At 30.6% G+C, this 21314-nt stretch overlaps 1 protein-coding gene across 1 annotated transcript in view; it reads left to right on the top strand.

The window, feature by feature from the left end:
- The window catches only part of LOC115881809 (kinesin-like protein KIF19), a 77982-nt gene that overhangs the window by 42808 nt on the left and 13860 nt on the right, over positions 1-21314 (top strand). Inside the window, exons 4-6 of the mRNA XM_030899480.1 lie at positions 3400-3549; positions 15651-15754; positions 18412-18558. Of these exons, the coding sequence (XP_030755340.1) occupies positions 3400-3549; positions 15651-15754; positions 18412-18558 (401 nt within the window). The remainder of the gene's footprint in view (positions 1-3399; positions 3550-15650; positions 15755-18411; positions 18559-21314) is intronic.

Below are 21314 nucleotides of genomic sequence, written 5' to 3'. Positions count from 1 at the left end.
TAGAAGGACTTTGTCTTTTGTCAGTTTAGCTGTCATCAGACAGTCAGGCTTTATTATTTATTTCACAAATTATGACAATTTCAATCATTCTGGGTTTTTTCAGAGCCCAGTTATAACAGATTATTTACCAATACGTAAAGAAACTGTACCAATTAATACCTAGTGTCAATCGAGGTAAAGGGAAACTAGGGGTAAATAAAAACACCTCAAATTATCTATTCAAATATCACGCTTTTAAATTGTATATGGTCTGGTGGTAGCATTGGAAACCCTGTTGCTAAAATTTATATTGTGTCATATGTTGTGTCATAGCGGTGAATGGTTAAAGCGAATGTAGGTTGATTTAAATTATTTACTACAATCAAATTTATCTAGCATGCAACTACAATTATTTATCTGCATTACCAACCCAATGTGAGTACATATCAATGTAAAACCTCTGACGAGGGGTAGGGGACTCAAGAAACTCACAATCTTTTAGGATGTTTATTTCAAAATTTAATTTTCTGTAAAATTGGGGCGACATGTTTCGGGATTCAGAAAGATGGGAATTAAATAAATCCCGAAACATGTCGCCTCAATTTTAAATCAAATTAAATTTTGAAATAAACATCCTAAAAGATTGTAAGTTTCTTGAGTTCCCTACCCCTCGTCAGAGGTTTTACATCAAACAAAGATTCTCTCAAAAAAATCCTATATGGCTATTTCGCCACCGCAAGAAAATCTACAAAATAAAATATTTTTTTTTGTAAACACTTCTGCGTTAATACTAACCGGAAACTACTTGTCAGAAGTTAGGTTTACAGATTATTTTTAAACAAAGATTGTTTTTTCCATTAGAAAATATTTTGATGATGTCAATCTTAAGTTGAATTATGGTAACCAAAGGATCTGTTGACACTTTGATTTTCAGGCTAAGTTGATAATATTGATTGGATGATAACTCAGACTTGTTTTCATTTACTTCGTGCATACACCGCGTTGAGTAAAATGGAAACGCATGTTCGGAGTAAAGGAAAATATGTTTCCTTTTACCTCAAGTCAGTATAGGGGTGTCAAATTTATACTAAATCTCTCGATCTCACGATATGTGTGCAGGATCTCACGATTTTTTGCATTTTACCAATAAAAAAATACTGCTTTCAGAAATATTAAAATATCTGAGTTACTAAAAAGCGAAGTTCCCCATTCATGAGCTTATTAATATTCATTTACCTCATGGTCACCTCAGTTACTATTCATAGCGAAAACCAAGTTGTTTTTATTTACCCTAATCAATGTGATGGGTAAATGAACATATTCATGGGGTAAATGGAAACACATTAAAACAATCCTTATTTCTACATCAGCAAAAATTGTCATGTTTTTTTATGCATATTTGTACATACCAAGCTGAGAAAGAACCGCCATCCATAGGAAAAATAATTTTCTTTTATACCTTATCTAGATAATTTTAAAATAAAGTTTGCAAAAATCGTTTTCATTTACCTCGATGGCCCTACCTATAATAAAATTTTTGGGAAAAAATGCAAAACCTGCTGTCTTGATTGACAAAAAATGCAATTTCTTCTAAAACGAACAAAAAATGCAATAAAATGCAAAAAGTACAAATTGCATTCCGTGCAATAGTGATTACATTCTTTAGAAATAGAGTATTCGAATCATGGTTACAAAATCCCACTTAAGATGGCCTGGTCACGTATCCAGAATGCAGGAAAACCGCATACCAAAATCTCTGCTTTACGGTGAGCTTGTAGACGGTAAGAGGAGGCCGGGTGTACGACTGAAAAGGTACCACGACATTTTCCACGAAAACTTAAAGGGAATTGACATGCAGAATGAGTGGGAAGAAGCAGCTCACGATAGAGAAGATCACTCAATGGAGAAGAATTGTAAACTCAGTTAACAGCGACAACCAAAAAGTAAAGAGGCAACAAAGCAATGAGATTTTTGAATGCTCGGAGTGCGGTAGGCAGATAATATCACGTATCGGGCTTTTCAGTCACAGAAAAGCTCAGGAAAGGAAACGCCTTGCGTGACCATCTTCTGTTGTGTGTGAACTCGAATACTTGTCAGCGAGTAATGGCAGTATATATGTATACATTCTTTAGAGTTGGGTTCTAATATCAAAGCATTATGATCAATCGTCATTATTCAGCTTTTCTACCATTTTGGTTATTTGTTTCTTTGTTGCGCTATTTGATTGACTATTTTGCTCGTGAGTGCTTTTAAAGTCCTGAAGAATTATTTTATATTAAGTCGCCCTCTTGATCTTATTGTACCTTTTGGGTTATAGTCTAAGTCCGTTCGACCTATAGTGGCTCTAGTTGTGTCTCTAAGGATCTGATATCCGTACACATCTCCCGTCCCCGATTATACATGTTGTTTTTTAATAGTGATTCTCTTGTACAGCCCATTCTGCGGCCGCAAATACATGCTATGACCAACCAAAAACCACACCACCGGCACCGATTCCAATTAAGCAATCAATATATTATTCATAATTTTTCATAACATACAAATTTATGATGCACGTTTCTTTGTTTATTACACGAAAAATATTTATTATTTTTTGAAAACATCTGAATATTTTGCTACCAAAACAAACAATTAAAAATATAAAAAATTATTTAGTTATGTTATGTACAATGTTACTCGGTACCACCATTTTTAACATTTATGTTAAATCAATTTCTAAAATTAATAAATTGAGAGAGACGAAACTATTACAAAGTATTTTTACGAAGTCAATATCTACATATTTCTATGAACATATTTTTTAATTGATTGGAATAAATTCGTTATATCATTAGTTTCATGAAATATAAGCAGACGATATTTTAATATGTAGCTACTAATTACATATTAAAACAAAATTATAAATAAAATATACTTACATAGTATTTGTTTTAGAATCTAACAAAATGTGTAAAATTTCTACTAATTTTAATATTACTTTCTATACATATTAAAATGAATCTGTCAGGAATACCTTAATCATATACTATTATTCTATTAATCAATTTTTTTCTTAATATCATATCATTAAATTTAGTACAATAATGCTATTGACAACATTATTATACTCGTTCATAAAGAAAAATATCCAATTGGAAAATTACAATAACGGAATTGAATTATTAAAATATGAACAATGAACATGGTTAAATTAAAAAGTAACGTTAATAAATCGTATAGTTTATATGTAAGAACAATATTTTAGTAAAATAATACGTATATTTATGGTAATTAAAATATCAATTAATTATTATCTCAGTTAATAAATAGACAAGAAAATATATGTATTTTAGACTTTTTATTAAATTAATGTACTAAATTAACTTAAACTTATTATTTTAGAAATATAAATAGTTTATATATATTTTTTCTATTCTTCAGGTAACAATGTCATACTTGGAATTATACAACGAAAACATTAGGGATTTATTAAACCCATCGTTGGGTTATTTGGAATTACGAGAAGATTCCCGGGGAAGAAACATTCAAGTTGCTGGATTAAGTGAAATATCTACAACATCAACAGATGAAGTAAGTACACAGATGCCCTTATGGGCCCACATTTAGTTAGTACCGGCATGGAAAGCCCGAGTTGTTTTAATTAGATGATTACTTTGCTTCAACTGCTGTTGGATCAAATCTGTTCTATCAATTTTTCATTTCTATTGATCACCATTGCCCAACCTTTGTATAGTACTAATCATCTGTTCGAATCCTACAGACTGCGCCAGTTAAGTCTTTGTTTTTTAACTTGATTTGTTATATAAATAAAACTATTTTTTGTGGTAAAACTATAAACTGCGCAATTTTACATGTGAATTAATATATTACACATTAAATTAAAAATATTTTACACATAGAATTAAATGATCTTACCACGATATTACTGTTTAATTCATCACAATTTCTGTGGCATATTATTGATATTAGAATTATCAGCTGTCATCAATATTAAATTAACGCTGTGCCGGTGAAGCTTAATCACGTGACTAAAAGTTTATTTGGTATGAACTGTATATTTGTTTATAAATTTTCACATAGACAACATTAACTGACTCAAAATAATCTTAGAGTTTTAAAATATTTTGTTTATTTATTGAAAGTACATTTAGAAATTAATTTACTTGTTATAATCTGTTTTGGTTTTTAAATCTTAAAATAAATAGTAGTATTATTTATGTATTAGCAACTTACTTAAGTCTAATATTTGCTAATTAACCGTATCATGTATTAAAGACTGACATCCTAATTTCTTTTATTAGAACTTATTAATAATTTTTAGAATTATTTTCCTTCTTAGAAGGAAGCCCATTATTACCTGATTATATTGCTTGCTAATTCATTAATAAAAAATATAAGAAAGTAGCCATTATATCAAATAAACAAAGCTAAATTATTTTTAACAAAAAATAATTTCATTAACAGAATTTTGCGGATTTACATAAAAAATTTATTGTTACCAAAATTCTAATTAAAATGACATTTCACTAATCTCTTTAATGCTTTTTTAACAATACAGCTTATAAACGTTTATATTTAGTATCAATATAAAATAATCAAATAAATACAAAAACCTTAATTAAATATCGTAATCGTAATGGATCTATGATATTAATTAAGATAGGCGTTATTTATTAATTTAAATTTTTAATAACATAAAATACAAACTTGAGAATGTTCCTGAAGGTCTTCCGATCTAAAATATTTTTATATTAAAACTAAAAGAATTTCGAATTTCCATTGTCTTTATTTATTTTGTTTACACAACGTTTCGGTCAGAAGTATCCCTGACCATTATTAAATAATCTAAATTCTAAAACTACTGAGCTTATATACTAGAGACGAGCATTCACCCATGAATCAGTTCGGTGCAGTCAAGCGTGAAGTTATCCACTAAGAATACCTGAATTGAAGCGTAGTATTATGAGTGGCCGCCATTGTGTTGAACTTTTTATACTTGGATTGCTAAAGATTATACTAAGGGCTGGCAAAGGTTAGTCTTGGGTCGAGATTTCGGTATGTAAGAAGAGTACAATGCGTTTATAATGTTTTGAACAAAGAGAGGACAGTAAACACGTTGCCAAACGTATGAAACTGCGCTAAGAGACGTGGAAGGGGATATAGCAGATTTGTCGCAGTTGACAGGTCGACCCAATCAATCAGTCAGTACTTAAAGTTCTAGGAAAAGTTGTACGTCATGCGTTCAGCTTCATGATTTAATTACGTCTCGTGATACTTAATTGGTTTATTTATTAACAAGTCGTTGTAATTTTCCCTATAGCTTGAAATTTTTTAAGTGCAAGCTAGAAACACTTGCATTTTTGGTAAAAATAAGTGGAATTGAGTGGGTGTTAAAAAATTACACGATTGCTGAAAATTGCTATGCTCTAAAAGTAAATGGATGGATTGTTTACAATTTTTGAATGGAAAGAACATCCTTATCGAATTTTTCTTATGTAAACATATTGTAAAATATCCGATCTTGAAAATAAAAAAAGTTTCAATATCTAAAGTGGTCCTTGAGTTATGGCCTGTTATGTGTTAAAAAGTTGAGTTTTTAAATTATCGCCATTACTGACGTTTTCTCGTTATAAAAAAATGACACCTTAACGATATCCTTATAATTCCATTTCAGATGCTCAGAAACATGTCTAATGATTTTATCTAGTTATCTCTTGAAAAAAACGTATTTTAAAAATAAGCGGTTTGCGATCGTGATTTTACTTGATAGGGAAAGGCGTATCGGCAACGCCGCAACAGCACAGCGTCGCGCGTCGCGTCTGTCGGTCGCATTTCTCTCACTCCGACTTAATAAGATTCCTATGCGATTTACTTCCACACACATGTAAATGCCGACCCAAAAGTAACAGTTGCCAGCACGGTATTATTATTAGAAATAAATACAGCCTCTTTAAATTTGCGCTTTTTCCAATGGGGTTCTTTGTGGACAACCCGGATTTTCGACTTCATTGTTTCACTTTTTTGCATATGCTTTTTATGTTCGTCAAGTCGTACATGTAGAGGACGTTTTGTCTTTCCAATATACCTGGTAGATGCACTCTTATTCTTGCACTGATAATTCCGATTTTGTTTTTGTTAGTGCACTTCTTAGAGTAGTCCCAGACTGAAAAACAGTTTTAATTTTATACTGCTTGGTTATTTGCCTTATCTTCTCCGATGTTCCTTTTACATATGAAATCGTCAAGAGAGAGCATCATCCTCAGGCTGACGCACCAATAAGTCAGGCTTTCAATTGGATATAATATTAATTATGGATTTTGCAGAGTAATCATTCTGAAACAAATCAGTTTTAATATTACTTAGTTCAGAATTCAGAGTTCTTGGTCACTGCATATAGTGGTGGCTTTATGACATAATGTTTTAACTATACCTCTTTTTGTTTCTTCAGAATTGTTCGACTGAGAATTTAAATATTGTCCCGTATGTGGGTTTTCTAAAAACAACAGTGCTAATGGATCCATCGTTTCTTCAGACAAGGACCAGTGGCGGACTAAGGGTGGGGGGGCGGTCCTCCCCGGGCCCCCTCTTATAGTAGAGTATGCAAACCATACGTATACGCCAACTATAAACAATATAAATGGAAGCAGATATTTACTTAATTATCAATTATCAGGTCCCAGTAATTGTCAATGGCATTTTCTATTTAAGAAATTAAATCAAGGGGTAATTTTCTTTGTTTAAAATATCGAATAATAATTATTTTTTTTTATATTTTTAGACTGAATTTATTTATTTTAGCTTTTAAGTTATTTTTCAATGGTTTCATTATTAATTTTTACTGAATAAACATTTTAAATTACAACCAATGCACAGCATAACTTGTATTCTAGCTTTATTACTGATGATGAGCAGTGAAGTCTTTAGTATAACGGGGGCCACGGGCCTGAGACAGCGAATCTTCGGATCTTGGAGGACTTACAAAATCGCGATATTTTGTCGCGGTATTTCCCTGGAAGCATTTTTAAGAAAAAAATATTTAACATTTTTGGACGAAAAAAACTACTTGTCAAAAAAATTTGTACAGCCTAAAAGTCAAATTTAGTGATTATCACAGCCCCTGTGACAAAGAAAAGACATGTGGCTATCTGTTTCAAAAATTAAATTGTTGAAATGTCATATAATAATGGCGGTAGCTGTCATGATTGAGCGATTAAAAAATTATTATAAATATTTTTTTTTCAAATGGAAACCCACTTTTTTTATTTCACTAGTGAAAATGTTTTCCAATTCGTTACGTTTCAACTAGACACATTTCTATATCTAAAATAAATCGTTTTTAAGTTATTTAAGATTTAGTTTGAAAACGTATATTTTTCTTGATTTTATCTAGCTTCCTTTGACATTAAGTGTCAAACAGTTAGACAATTTATTTCCATCTGTCAGAAAATGAATTATTTGAATTTCCTATCTGCTGCCTTAAAAGTTTAAAAAGTGTATTTATATAAATATATTATTTATAGTATTTTCGTTCTTTAGTGATATCTAAGAGTTGACATTTTAATAATATAGCGTACGATCGAAAAAAGAATAGCGCAAAGTTAGCTTGGAAATGATGCTCGATAATATACAGTGTCATAGGCTCTATAGGCTACTGTGTCATAGGCTACACGATAATATATAGTGTCATAGGCTACTGGTTAAAATCAAGAAAAATATACGCTTTAAAGCTAAATCTTAAATAACTTAGAAATGATTTATTTTAGGTACAGAAACATGTATAGTCAAAAAGTAAGAAATTTTAAAAACGAAAGAAACGAAAGCCTTTTCACGAGTGAAATAAAAAATGTGGATTTCCATTTGAAAAAAAATGATTTATGATAATTTTTTAATCGCTCAATTCCATGACAGCTGCGGCCATTATTATATGACATTCGGACAATTTAATTTTTGACATAACCTTTTTTCGTTTTCCTGTTATTACCGATTCTGAACCGTCCTAGAACTGTGATGCGTATGCGCAGAAGGAAATATGAAGACATTATTTCATTTGCGCATGCGCTGCAGAGTTTTAGGACGGTTCAGAATCGGTAATAACAGGAAAACGAAAAAAGGTATAGATAGCCACATGTCTTCTCTTTATGGTACAGTAGCTGTGGCAATCACTAAATTTGACGTTTAGGCTATATACAGTTTTTTTTCCTCTAACAATTATAAATATTTTTTTTCTCCAAATCGGTTAATGTTAGGTATAGTGTTTAATATCAAAATTCATAAAATTTTACAGAGAGTTTAATTATGTAATAAAAAATGGGGTCACCCATTTAAAATAAGAAAGTTGCTGTCGACTTCCGGTACTTTCGAAAGTGTCGCCGTATTGAAAATAGTTTTAATCGATAGATCTCATTGTGAAACAATGATATGCACAAAATCTCGTATCTAGATATTGTAGTTCTTTAGAAACTTCTAACTCAGGTTCAGCCGGGACACCCTGTATAAATACTTGAATTTTGTCAACCATTATACATACGTCATTCAATTTTTACAAAATGTGCATTAGAAGTATATCATTATTTAAACAGACCGGGGGCCACATTTAGCTTCGCCGCCCCGGGCCCCCGACAGGCTTAGTCCGCCTCTGACAAGGACATCCAGGAAAGGTAGACATACGTTTTTCTCTTTCTCAGTGGTGAATCTGAATGAGCTACTTCGTGAATTAAGATGATTGAGAAAGGAATCCAACTCTCTATCGGTTCCATCCAAGATTATAAAAGCATCGTCAACATATTGAAGTCAGATTTTGGGTTTGACGACTGCAGTACTAATGGCATTGGTCTCGAACCATTTAATATACTAGTATATATTCGCTATCACTGGAGAGAGCGAGGAACCCATAAGTAAACCGTCATTTTGAGCATGAAATTTTCTTTAACTGGAAAATAAGAATTATGCAGACAGCACCTCAATGTGTGGTTGAACTCAGTGGCGCTTTAGTTTTTTAAAATATAAAGAAAAATCCTTACATTAATTTCTCTATCAATAAATTAGATATACAGGGTGAGTGTTAAATAAGTGCACATATATTTTCAGGGCTGGTATATTTCGACCCCAGGAGACGTCTATGAGGGTTTTTTCGCAAAAAAAGATGTTGAAAATCGTGCATTTTCTTTTAAATTTCTCTGTATATTTTTGAAAACTTTTTAGAACTGCCTGTTCACGGCAAATTTTCTCACGGTATAATTTTTTAATCTGTGATATTACCATGGTTATGGCACTAAAAGGGATGCAATATTGCCACTTCTTACATGACTTATATTTTTAATTATTCATACGAGAAAATGCCACTAACGAGTAAAAAATTGCTGAAAGAGGATGAAAAATTCAGAAAAGGTGGGAACAAAATACCCTGTATGGTAAAGTACAGATATACTAGTTAGCCGTTATCATTAATTTATCTATTTCAGTATAAAAATATGCCGTTTTAACCATTTTTAAGTTTAATTAGAAATAACGAGAACTAAATCTTATACTATGTATCTGTAATCAATCAAATGAACACAGACAACAGCTGAATTCACAGGCCAAGGAATACAGGTTTGAAATAATAATATTGTTACGTCTTACGTTTCGTCGGTACCGTGTGGATAGAAAATCTAATTTATTTAAACACAATTTATTTTACACGTTTTAGTAACAAAAGAATAACAATAAAAGACTTAAAGAACTATTTACAAACTATTTATAAGTATTTATCTAGAAGGAATTTATTTTGCATTTAGCGCGGCAACTGTACGCGTCTATTTGTTTCTATCCTCCTCAAGTAGGCGTCGGCTTATATATGAGAGAAACAGACAGTCCAGATTTGACTCAAATTTTCTTAGCCGCGTTGTTTGTCTCACCAGCCATTCTATTCGTTTCTCGAACGGCGCCGCGCGCCGGGCGTGTTGGTCATCTTAGGCCAAGTTCATCCGGGTCCGCAACAATATGTTTACTAGTTTGAAAGTGTTTTTAAGTTGATACAATTCATTTTTATTTATAATTCAAAGAAAAAATTGCTTTAAAGAAGATTACAAGTAGATATATCAGTCAAGAGTCTAGTCTCAATAAGCCAAAAAAAGAAAACTTTTAGCCATATCATATACTGACATAAAAAAGGTGCAATAATCTTAAAGTAAGCGATTTTACCAAGATAAAGTTTGTTAGTAAATGCGTACCTTTCGGGACTGCATAAGAAAATGTGAAAATATTGATTTTCAATGATCGGTGTTGTGTACAGATAAGGCAGGACTTGCACGTTAATTAATTATTAAGAATATAATAAATAATAAGATAAAAGCATAATATCCTATTTAAATCAGAGGTAAGCATTATCTATTTACATTTAAAACATTATTTCCAAGAAGCTCGCCTTTGCAATATCCTTTGGGTGGCGGTGGGTAATAAAAATAACACTTAGGTGAAATTTTTAAATTTTGAGTTAAAAAATATATCTTAAAAACGTGACAACATCGATAGTAGATTAAAATTATAAGAACAAATTACAGAAAAAATCCAGTGGCTCTCAAATTTTTTTCAAAAAATAAATTAATAAAAAAAATTTTTTTAATTTTCAAACTTAAATATCTCGGTTATTTTGGACTTATTTGAAAAACGGCAAAGAGAAATTATGTTTCTTTTAGCCAGATCTACCAGCCCTGAAAATATTTGCACCTATTTAAGACTCAACCTGTATATTAGATAGACTTGGTTATCAACTCGTGTTCACGTGGATTACTTAAATACCTACAAATTTTGTTAAAAAATAAAAACTAATACACATGTTTTGAATTAAACAAAATATCATCAACTTAAACAAAACTAGAAAAGGTCATTTTTACTATATTAAAAGCAGATAAAAATTAATATTTAGCCAAGAGTGATAATTCAGTAAAAATTCAAGATTTCTCTAGGGTATGCCCAGCAGTATTTGGGGTGGGATCGTCACCCCCTCTAGTTGCGCCAATGATCGTCTTTATCCCAAATACTTCTCAACATATTAATAATTGCAATTTATATGTCACACAGTATAAAACGTAGGAATTTTTACATGCAATAATTTTAATTATCATCAGCATATTAATTTCTCTTTACGGTATGTAAAACAACTCACATTAAAGAAACTAAAGTATACGAAAGACTATAATAATACAATAGACATTTTCCGAAATAAAATAGAATCTTAATGGTTATTTTTCAATTCGGTTTCCATGTTGGGCGTTAATGGAAATTACATACGAATCGACATGCACGTACCTTCCTAAATAATTTAAGAATGCTTCGCTTCGACGGTTTTCCCGATAATTAGCCTTGACGCTTTCACTAATAATTAACGCGTGTCAATTTCCTTAACCTTGCAAGGTCAAATAAATAATTGAACTTTTGGCCGTGCGTGTTATTTATACGAGGACCTGTTCAAATAGATTTATAATCCATTTATATTTTATCGAACTGTTAGTTAAAGGAAATTTTTCATATTATTACTAAGCAAAAAATATTTGAAGTTATAATTTATATTTTATTTTAATATGCAATTATTAATATTATACCGGATGTTTTTTTCATAAGTGTTCCTATAACTTTTCTATTTTTTCTAACAAAAAAAAACTATATTTGTAAGTATATAACATAATCATATACTATGAGAAATTTTGACATTTCCACTTAAAAAAATATTTTAAATTTCAATCTAGAGTATTCATGGCTGTGTTCATAACGAAAATTTGACCCAAAAGAGCAAGTATGGGGTACCACACTTTTTGTAAAAAAAATATTTTTTCAAATATGTTAATGAGCCACCCTCGTTGCATTTAAAAAATTTGAGTTATGTTTAAACATACCATTTGGGCATCTTTTAACCGACAATTAAATATCACGAAAAACATTAGACGATCGCACCCAAGTAGCATTTGGACGTTATCTAACGTTGGGTATACGTCGCGTTCAATAAACCCGACGGCGACGTCGGGTACCAACGTCGCCGTCGGTTCGACCGCCTGACGATCCTTATTTGCACCTAAATGGCGAATACACATTCGGGTCGCCTCGACGTCGGTATCTGACCTAATAGGGAATGTAATTCTACCAATTACCAACGTCATATTACGTTGGAGTTCAGTCACTTAAAATTCGTTGCTAAGCACTTACGTTACGTTTGGTTTCAAATTCGCTACCAAGAATACATAAAAACCTAACCAAACTAGCTAATTACAAATGGATTCATAATCACTCCTCGAATATAACTATAAGTGCCTACCTAATTTCATATTATAATAATTCTGAATCATTAATCCATACATCAGTTTTGTCAACGGAAGTCACTTTTTTTATATATCTGATTAAAATACTCCAGAAAACAACGAGTGCCTTCAAAATTAGGTAGATTTATGAAATAAAGATATCTATAAAAAAGTAACTCGCAAAATATTTTTTTTTATTTTCTAGCTGGTTTAATCATAAAACTGTACTGTGGTTCCCCCCAAACTCAACCTTATCAATATTATTCTACTAGAAATCGGAATGTGAATATAAATTTTAAAAACAATAAACGATTTTAAAATGGCTGACAATCGGATACTTGTTAAGAATGTCGGATTTCTGTGTCCGACTTAATATGAACTACCAATACACCAATTCCAACCGGGTCTCCAACACGAGTCGTCTCACACGGCCGAAGTCATTAAACCGGACGACCGGCAATCGTATTATGACGTATATAATTCCAACGTACGCCACGTAAAATTTGCGATCGGCCGGCATACGTAGGAGCATCCGTCGTCGGCCACAGAGCATATAATTTTTCGTATTCCTGGTAAACGATTCCCGACGTTGTCTGTTATTGGTCTATGAGAGGTCAATTGTTTGTTGTCAAAAAATGTTTGACGGCTGACGGTTCAACGGTTTCGTAGGCGTAACCTCACTTTGCGTATCAGTGATTTGTGGATTTGTGCAATTATATTTTAGTTTTTGTTTCTCTTTAAAAAAATGGGCAACCACTTTTTTAAGATAGTATATATACAAAATTTAACAGAATTATAACCTGTACCTCACATGTGGGAGGAGGATGGGGTCTGCTGGTTTCCTAAGCTGGAAAAAGAAATTAAGATGCACCAGTGTAATGCAGCATCTCTTCCGGATAAAAAGCATTCGTGGGTGGAGCCAAGACATCACTACTACTATTATTATTTAGCAAAAGCCTCGACCTCTTTCTGTAAAATGTAGATGAATGTCTAAATGCCTTTTTAGTGTTTTTTTAGGCATAATAAAAAAATTAAGTTTGTTTACAAAAACTTTTTATTAGGTTATGTTCATGATGTTCATTAAGCCGCAAATGCTACTTAATGGGTTGTATTTACGGACGTAAATAGAGATACGTAAATTAGGTTATAAATATGAACATAAAATACAACAAAATATAATTGGACGTTACTTTAGGGATTATCAGTGAGACGTATCCTATTCGGACAACGCGTAGACGTCGGGCTAGTTCAAGTATATACTTGAACTAGCCAACGTGGGAACGACGGCGACGTTGGAAAATTAATAAAAATGGTACGTTGTTATTTTGTACGTCGACAGATCGTTGGATTTACCGACTCGGATCCAACGACGTCGCTTTTAATAGGAAAGCGACGTCACCGGTCGTATCACCAGCACCCGACCTAAATTTGCACAAAGTCTGACATCGCTCCAAGTCAGATTTAGTTCGAAGTCAAATAGATGCTACTTGGGCATCTATTTTTCCAAGGCTCCTTGATTAAATATTAGTGGTTTTATCACTGTCATGGCACTCTAGATAGAAATTTAAAATACACTACTCAAAAGAATTATCGCATATTTGAATAAAAGTAATTATTACATATTTCTAAATGAAGCATGCATTTTTCTGCCTTTTTCTTGTGAGTTTTTTTGGATAATTAGGGTACGCACTGACATGTAATTTTTAGTCGGCCGACTATTTAGTTGCAAAAGTGAAAACAATACATTCTTATGGAGTCGATCGGCCCAATATTTAATTACATTATGTAGCTTTAGGCTATGCTCTGACAAGCAATTTTTAATCGGCCGACTATTTAGTTGCATATTTGTAACCAATATATCCTTATGGAGCCGCGCTCACATTCAATCAAATAGTCGGCCGATCGACTTCATAGGTATGTATTTTTTTCACTTTTGCAACTAAAAATTACAGGTTAGCGCGTAGACTTATTGTATCAGATTTCCCTTCACAATATCCATAATAATATGATTGTAAATCAGGGAATTCAGTGTCTTGTTTTTCAAATTAATATATATTTTTTTTAGAAAATATGCGATAATTGTTTTGAGCAGTTTACTATTTTTAAGCGCAGATGTCAAAAGTTGGCATATAATGACATTCTATTCAGAATATAATTGTCTATCAAATAAAGTAAAACTATACCGAGGGTACCATTCAAAAATCAAAAGTTGTTGCGTGTTGTTGTTTCCTTTAAAACAGGAAGTGACTGAAACTAACTGAATACGTTAATTTTTCCTGATATATTATACTTTCAAACCAAAAATCTCGTTTATTTATCTAAAGAAATAAGTAAGTTAGAGGGACCACTTTTGAAAAACACCCGGTACCAATATGCGAAATTTAAATTTAAAAATAAAATCTAAGTATACAAATCTATAATATTGTATACTAAACTTTTTTTATATTTGCAACAGTTAAGACAACTTCCCTTGATTTTAAGTTGTGTTTTTCGTTAATAATTGATTACCTGATATAAATGCAAAATTAATACTTAAAATTATAATCATAAAATATTTTCAGGGCTATAAATAATACAGATGTAGGATATTTATATTAAAATCTGTTCTTTCTGACCGTAACGTAGGTTAATTTTAACAAAACTTTTTTTAACAAGAAAGCGTAAATCCTATACTTGCAAGTTATGAAACTTTCATATTTAATTTTATTTATTTAATATTATATGCTGTATTTAATTAAATACGAATTAATTATGTATTTCATCGTTATTAAATTACATTAATAAAAATGGTAAATTTGTATATGCACTTAAAAGGTTAAATAAATCATAAAGTAATATTGCAAAAATGAAAGGATAATTATTATATTTTTCATTCATTTTGTAAAAAATAAACACAGATCAAAAAATAATTATGGTATTTTATCAAGTGCCCTAAATTTAAGATTTGTTATTTAAATTTTTTATCTCTTAAAATAAGTAGGTGTTTTTTGCAATTTTTTGGTTTTGCTATTTGTGAATGAGGTTAATGTGAATTTTTATTTTATATTTTATTTGGTGACTACAATGACTACATAATTTGAGGAAACATACCTACAAATAAAGTATCTAAATTCTTATTTTATCAAGCATATTTTTTTAGGAATAATATTAGATACGGAACATTATAATTTGTCATAACAACCTTTGTTCAAATGCAATATTGTAAACTAATGAATGGTAGAAAACCTATTACGCTAGAATGTTAAAGCTCTGAAAATAAATATAATGATTATTTGACAATTAATGAAAGTAATACATCTCTTCATGACTCGAAAACAATAAACCACTTTAGGCATTAATAAGAACAAGTTTTGATTATAAAATAAAACCGCAATAATGTAGCATTTATATTGTTTATAGGTTATGCAGTTATTACAAAAAGGGAACAAAGCTAGAACGGTAGAACCAACAGCACTAAACCAAACGTCTTCAAGAAGTCATGCTTTACTTAGCGTAACAGTGAGGTAAAGAAACTAAGTAGATATTATTTTTTATTTGAAATATCATAAATAAGAATATCCACTTTTATGTATTATAATTATTTATGCATAATTTTCAGTTGTTAAATATGATTTGCTTACTACAATAGGATATTGTGTTGTAGGTAGGTTGTGTGTCATGGTGCTTAAAATATTGATAAATCTGCATAATAAATATTATATAATAACAGAATTAAAATTTTACAAAGTTTAACAATTAGTTTTCTTTTACTTACTTCAATTATATTTGAAGATATTTTTTCTTTGAATTTAACATTTTGTTAGAAAATATATAAATAAAATACCCAATGTGGAATACCGATGCTTCCAAAACAAAAACAGGGACAGGAATGGCAGTTTTTGAGTCGAAGACTAAATACTCCAAACTAACGGGCACTTACCCTAGCATACTTCAGGCAGAAATCTACGCTATCAAAAGATACGTACAGTTTATCTTAGATAGGAACTATAGAAAACAGGAAATCGCCATATTATCCGATAGTCAAGCAGCACTAAAACCGATCAACTCAGCAACCATCAATTGGTTGCAGTTGGTTAAAGAATGCCTGAGAAAAGGTATTAAAAAAGCAAACAATCTAGCTAGAAAAGAAGCGAATACTCCACTAACTGGATCAGAACCATTCTGCTTTCCAAGAGGAAATCAACTGAAAGCGGAACTGAGGAACCTAGAAGACTCCATTCGTAACCTGGAATGTAAATCCTCCAACGGTCTAAGGAAAAGTTCCTCAGAACTTACAACCGAGAAAAATCAAAGATTTAAGTAAAAACAGTCTTCGGATTGTTACGGGGTTTCTAACAGGACACTGTCTCTTCAACGAACACCTCAGTAGACTGAAATTGAGAAACAACGGAGAATGCAGATTTTGTGAGGAAAATGGGGAAACACCAGAATACCTTATCACTGACTGCGGTGAGACGACAAACGTTCGTGTCATAAACTTTGTTACAGCTGATGTTTTTTTTTTTTTTTTGGAGGTGTAAAATACCTTTGCGTACGGAGTGTGGGACTCAATCTCTCCTTAAGCTGTCTGGAGGACACTACCCACTAAACGTCACCCTCTTGCTCCTGCCACGTCTACCTGGACCCGCTGGACGCATCTCCTCAAGTAAATCCAAGTAAATCATCACAGCTGATGTTGAAGATGGAGAACTGGACTCTATGGAGCTGTCTCAGATACTGGCTTTTGTTAAAGCCCTGAGACTATATGATTAGTTATAACTCGTTATAACTCAAGAAAGGAACACACAATAGATCTGCAAGGTCGCTGTGATGAATGAACCCTCCTCCTAAACATTCTACATTCTACTGTTTTTCCCAACTTTTTTTAACAATTTAATAATAACATTTTGTTATAAAATGTATAAATAAGATAAACCAACTTTAGGTAATTGAATGAATAGAAATAATTTAGTAATTGTGTGAATATCGATCTTTTACAGAAAAATATGTCAAAAACTATAAGAATAAATTGAATATACATAGTAATAGATACATTGTTGAGTTTGTAAATATTTTATTGATCTATGAAAATTTGATTATACTAATACCTAGTAATTGAGACAACTGAATAATATATTTGCTATAATTATCCTAAATTTTTTATTAAATTATGTTTTATATTTCAATTAATGGTTAAATTTAAAACTAAATTTTATAAAATAATATTTTAGTTATTTATATACCGGTAAAAAGTAGCTTACCCCTATAACTTTTTTATTTTTTCAGATAAAATAACGAGATTTGGTATGTTAGTATATGACATAAATTGGGATTGATTGACGTATTCAATTGTTGTCGGTCACTTCCGGTTTCACCGGGAATACAACTTTTGATTTTTAAATAGCCCCCTCGGTATTTTTTACTTTATTCGATAGAAAATGACATTCTGAATCGAATGACATATCATATGTTAATTTTTGACATTGTCACTCAAAAACAAATTCTATTTTAAATTTCAATCTAGGGTGCTATGGCTGTGTTAAAAACACTAGTTTTTAATCAAGGAGCCTTCGAAAAATAGATTTGATCGTCTAATGTTTTTAGTGGCTTGTCCTGGCCGGTTAAAAGATGCCCAAATCGTATTTTTAATCATATCTCAATTTTTTCAAATGGAACGAGGCTGGCTCATTAGCATATTTGAAAAAAACATTTTTTTACGAATAATTTGGTACTACACACTTGGTATTTTGAGTCAAATTGTTGTTATGAACCGCATGTTACAATTTCAAATAAACCATATGCCAAAATGTCAAAAGTTGACATATGATATGTCATTCGATTCAGAGTGTCATTTTCTATCGAATAAATTAAAAAAATACCGAGGGTGCCATTTAAAAATCAAAAGTTGTATTTATTTCCGGTGAAACCGGAAGTGACCGAAAACAATTGAATACGTCAATCAATCCCAGTTTATGTCATATACTAACGTACCAAATATCGTTGTTTTATCTGAAAAAATAAAAAAGTTATAGGGGTGAGCCACTTTTGAGACGCACCCGGTATTTGTTTTGCTTATAATAACTAATGAGAGACCATCATATCCTAGTTGGCGTTTATCGTCACAATAATATATTGATGCTAATTAACTGCGTCGTTACGTTGCAATTTATCATTGTTTTAGACATACTGTACCTTTAAACAAGACAGACCATTTAAGAATGCGAATAAAGCAAGGCCGACTTTTCATGATTGATTTGGCAGGATCAGAGAGAGCAAATAAAACGAAAAATAGAGGAAAGAGATTGCAAGAGGGCGCTCATATAAACAGGTAACTAATTTTTTAATAGCAAATAAAATTTAAAATATTTTTTAACTTTTTATTTGCCATTTTTTTTACTTAGTAAATAAAAATGACTTAAATAAAAAGGCATATCACAGGAAGTTACATGACTGAGACAGTAAATCATAAAAATAAAAATATCTAGGAAAATCTTTGTTTGAAGGGTAGGCAATCTTAATAGTTTTTTTGAAAATTTTGAAGAGACATGTGTTTCCTATTGAATATCGGAATCATATATTGAGTGTTCCATTTAGAACAAAAGAGTAACTTGCTTTTAAAAGTGACCAACGTTCAATATTAATTTTGTCTCACTCTGTATAACTTTTTGTGCCAAGTTTTAATTGAATTTTAAAGTACAATAGTTGTTTAACTACATATTAGGCTATACCTTAGATTATGGCTATACCGGGTAAATTCTAATTTACGTAGCTTTTATTGAAATTTAAAAATTTGTTCTTTATTTAAAGAAAATGTTAAATATGCCAAAAACCTTGTAGTCACTTATAAAATTCATCTTTATTTTTCTCCCAGAATCCAAATATCATGTCCCCGGATTGTCTTTACACGAGGAAAAACCTTTTTATTATTGACATTTTGAGAAAAATGTATTCTCCATAAAAATTTTTGCTTGTTCTAAAATGGATAATCCTGTTTATACTTTTCCAGATTAGCATACCGTTTTAGAGAAAATTAAGAAAACATGAAAATATGGTTGATTCTTTTTCTAAAGCTTCATTCAAAACTTCGCAATTAGTAGAGTAAATTAGTTGTTTTAATTACACTTTATACTTTTTAATACGATCATTCACAGTGTCTAAAAAACACAATTAAAATTAATAGAATATCCTAGCAACAGCTTGCGTTAGTCAGTTGTATCCATAGAGAAAGTATCAGTGTAGTGTCAGTCAGTGTAACTATATATGGATATATTGTATGATATCGCATGATATATTGTTGTTATTTGGATATATTATATCCATATATCCTAATATTTAGCTTGTAAAACAATCAACTTTTGATTTCTAACAACAATTTCTCTTGACGGAAGATAATCAAAAGCCAAAATGAAATTTCTCCGCAAATTTTGAAGTATAATCAGTAGATTAGTGGAAAAGTTAAAAGTTTGATAACTTTTCCTACTAATTGAAAATATCTACCAATTAATTTTGACGTTTTGAATAATTTACATTGAAATTAAAGGAACAAACTTCTACCTAATTATTGAAACCATTAATTTATTCCATTAATTGCAAGGTTCTGAATGAAGTTTAAGTCCTAAAATCAGTATTTCTATGGTAACATCAATTGATTTCATTCTTTGATAGATGATTATTATTAATTTGATTAACGTCATATTTTGCTATTGTTAAAAGTATCATATCAAGTATCATCATATTCTTCGATCATATTTTTCGATAACTATCATCACCCCTTCCGTAGCATTGAACTAAATAAATTTTGTACTCCTTTATAATTTTAAAACAACAAAATATTACGCTAATTAAAAACTCGTTGAATACACCATCAAGGAATAAAAATGAAGAGCATACCATAGAAACGCGTTTTCATTTTAGGACTTTTTAGAAAAATTCAACCATATTTTCATGTTTTTCTTAGTTTTTTCGAAAACAATATGGAATGAAGTATAAACTGGATTTACCATTTTAGAAGAAGCTAATTTTTTATAAAAATGCATTTTCTCTCAAAAATATCAATAATAAAAAGTTCTTCCTTCTGTAAAGACAATCCAGGGACATACTGTATAGAGAGTTTCATTACAAGAAAAACAACTTTTGATTTAAAGTTTTTGAGGAAAAAATGCTCTAAATTAACTTACATATGCGTACAAAATTTTATTTCAACACAAACTGTCGTTTTCCTTAGAACCCCTGCGTCGTATGAGAGGTGCCAATTTGGTATAATAATACAACATAAAATAAAACATTTTATTTAATTATTTTCCTATGTTTACTGATCGTAGGTTACACACATACATATATAGTAATTTAACAAGAAACGGTAAACCATATAATTGTTAGTTATGAAACATGACATATCTATATATATATATATATATATATATACATATTTATATAAATGCTAATGTTTATCTGTGTTGTCTCTACTAAAGTAACGACTTGCTCTAGAAAGTAGCTTTTTTACTAAAAGATACCTAATTGGCTCTTCTAAAACCTGTTGTCGCCGGATTTTTGTTTTTCATTTAATTAAACAAAAAATAAACAGTATTTTTTCCTGATGTCGATGTCGTGGCGGATGCGCTAGGCTTTAACTAGTTTATTACATTTATTACCGTTTAAAAAATACATGTGTATAGCGTGAATTTTCAATGGCTTTATTTTTTTCTTAAATTTACTTAATGTTAATTAAACTTTTAAATTTTAATTCTGGGATTCAAATTAAATTAATTTTAAAATAATATTTGAAAATAGGTAATAGGTAAGATAAAATATTTTTCGCTAGACAAAATAAGTATTTCCTCAAAAAAACGAAAAGAAAATATTTTGTAAATAAAAATCTTAAAAATAATTCAAATTTAAATAAATTTTTAGAGAAAATATTCTTCTTGTAATGCCATGCTCTTTACAGCGAGCACTTACAGCATCTGACACACAATCAACTGGTAGTTATGAGAGAGCATATAACAACATGCATTTTAAAATCAAATATAATAATTTAAAACTAACCTTGTACCACTTTTGAAATACAGTTATTATTTAATATAA

The sequence above is a fragment of the Sitophilus oryzae genome, unplaced genomic scaffold (genome assembly GCF_002938485.1).
Source record: "Sitophilus oryzae breed Bouriz unplaced genomic scaffold, Soryzae_2.0 scaffold_1740_pilon_pilon, whole genome shotgun sequence".
Lineage (NCBI taxonomy): Eukaryota > Metazoa > Arthropoda > Insecta > Coleoptera > Curculionidae > Sitophilus > Sitophilus oryzae.
Note: the sequence above shows the minus strand (reverse complement) of the source record. Positions and strands in the feature narration are given on the sequence as shown.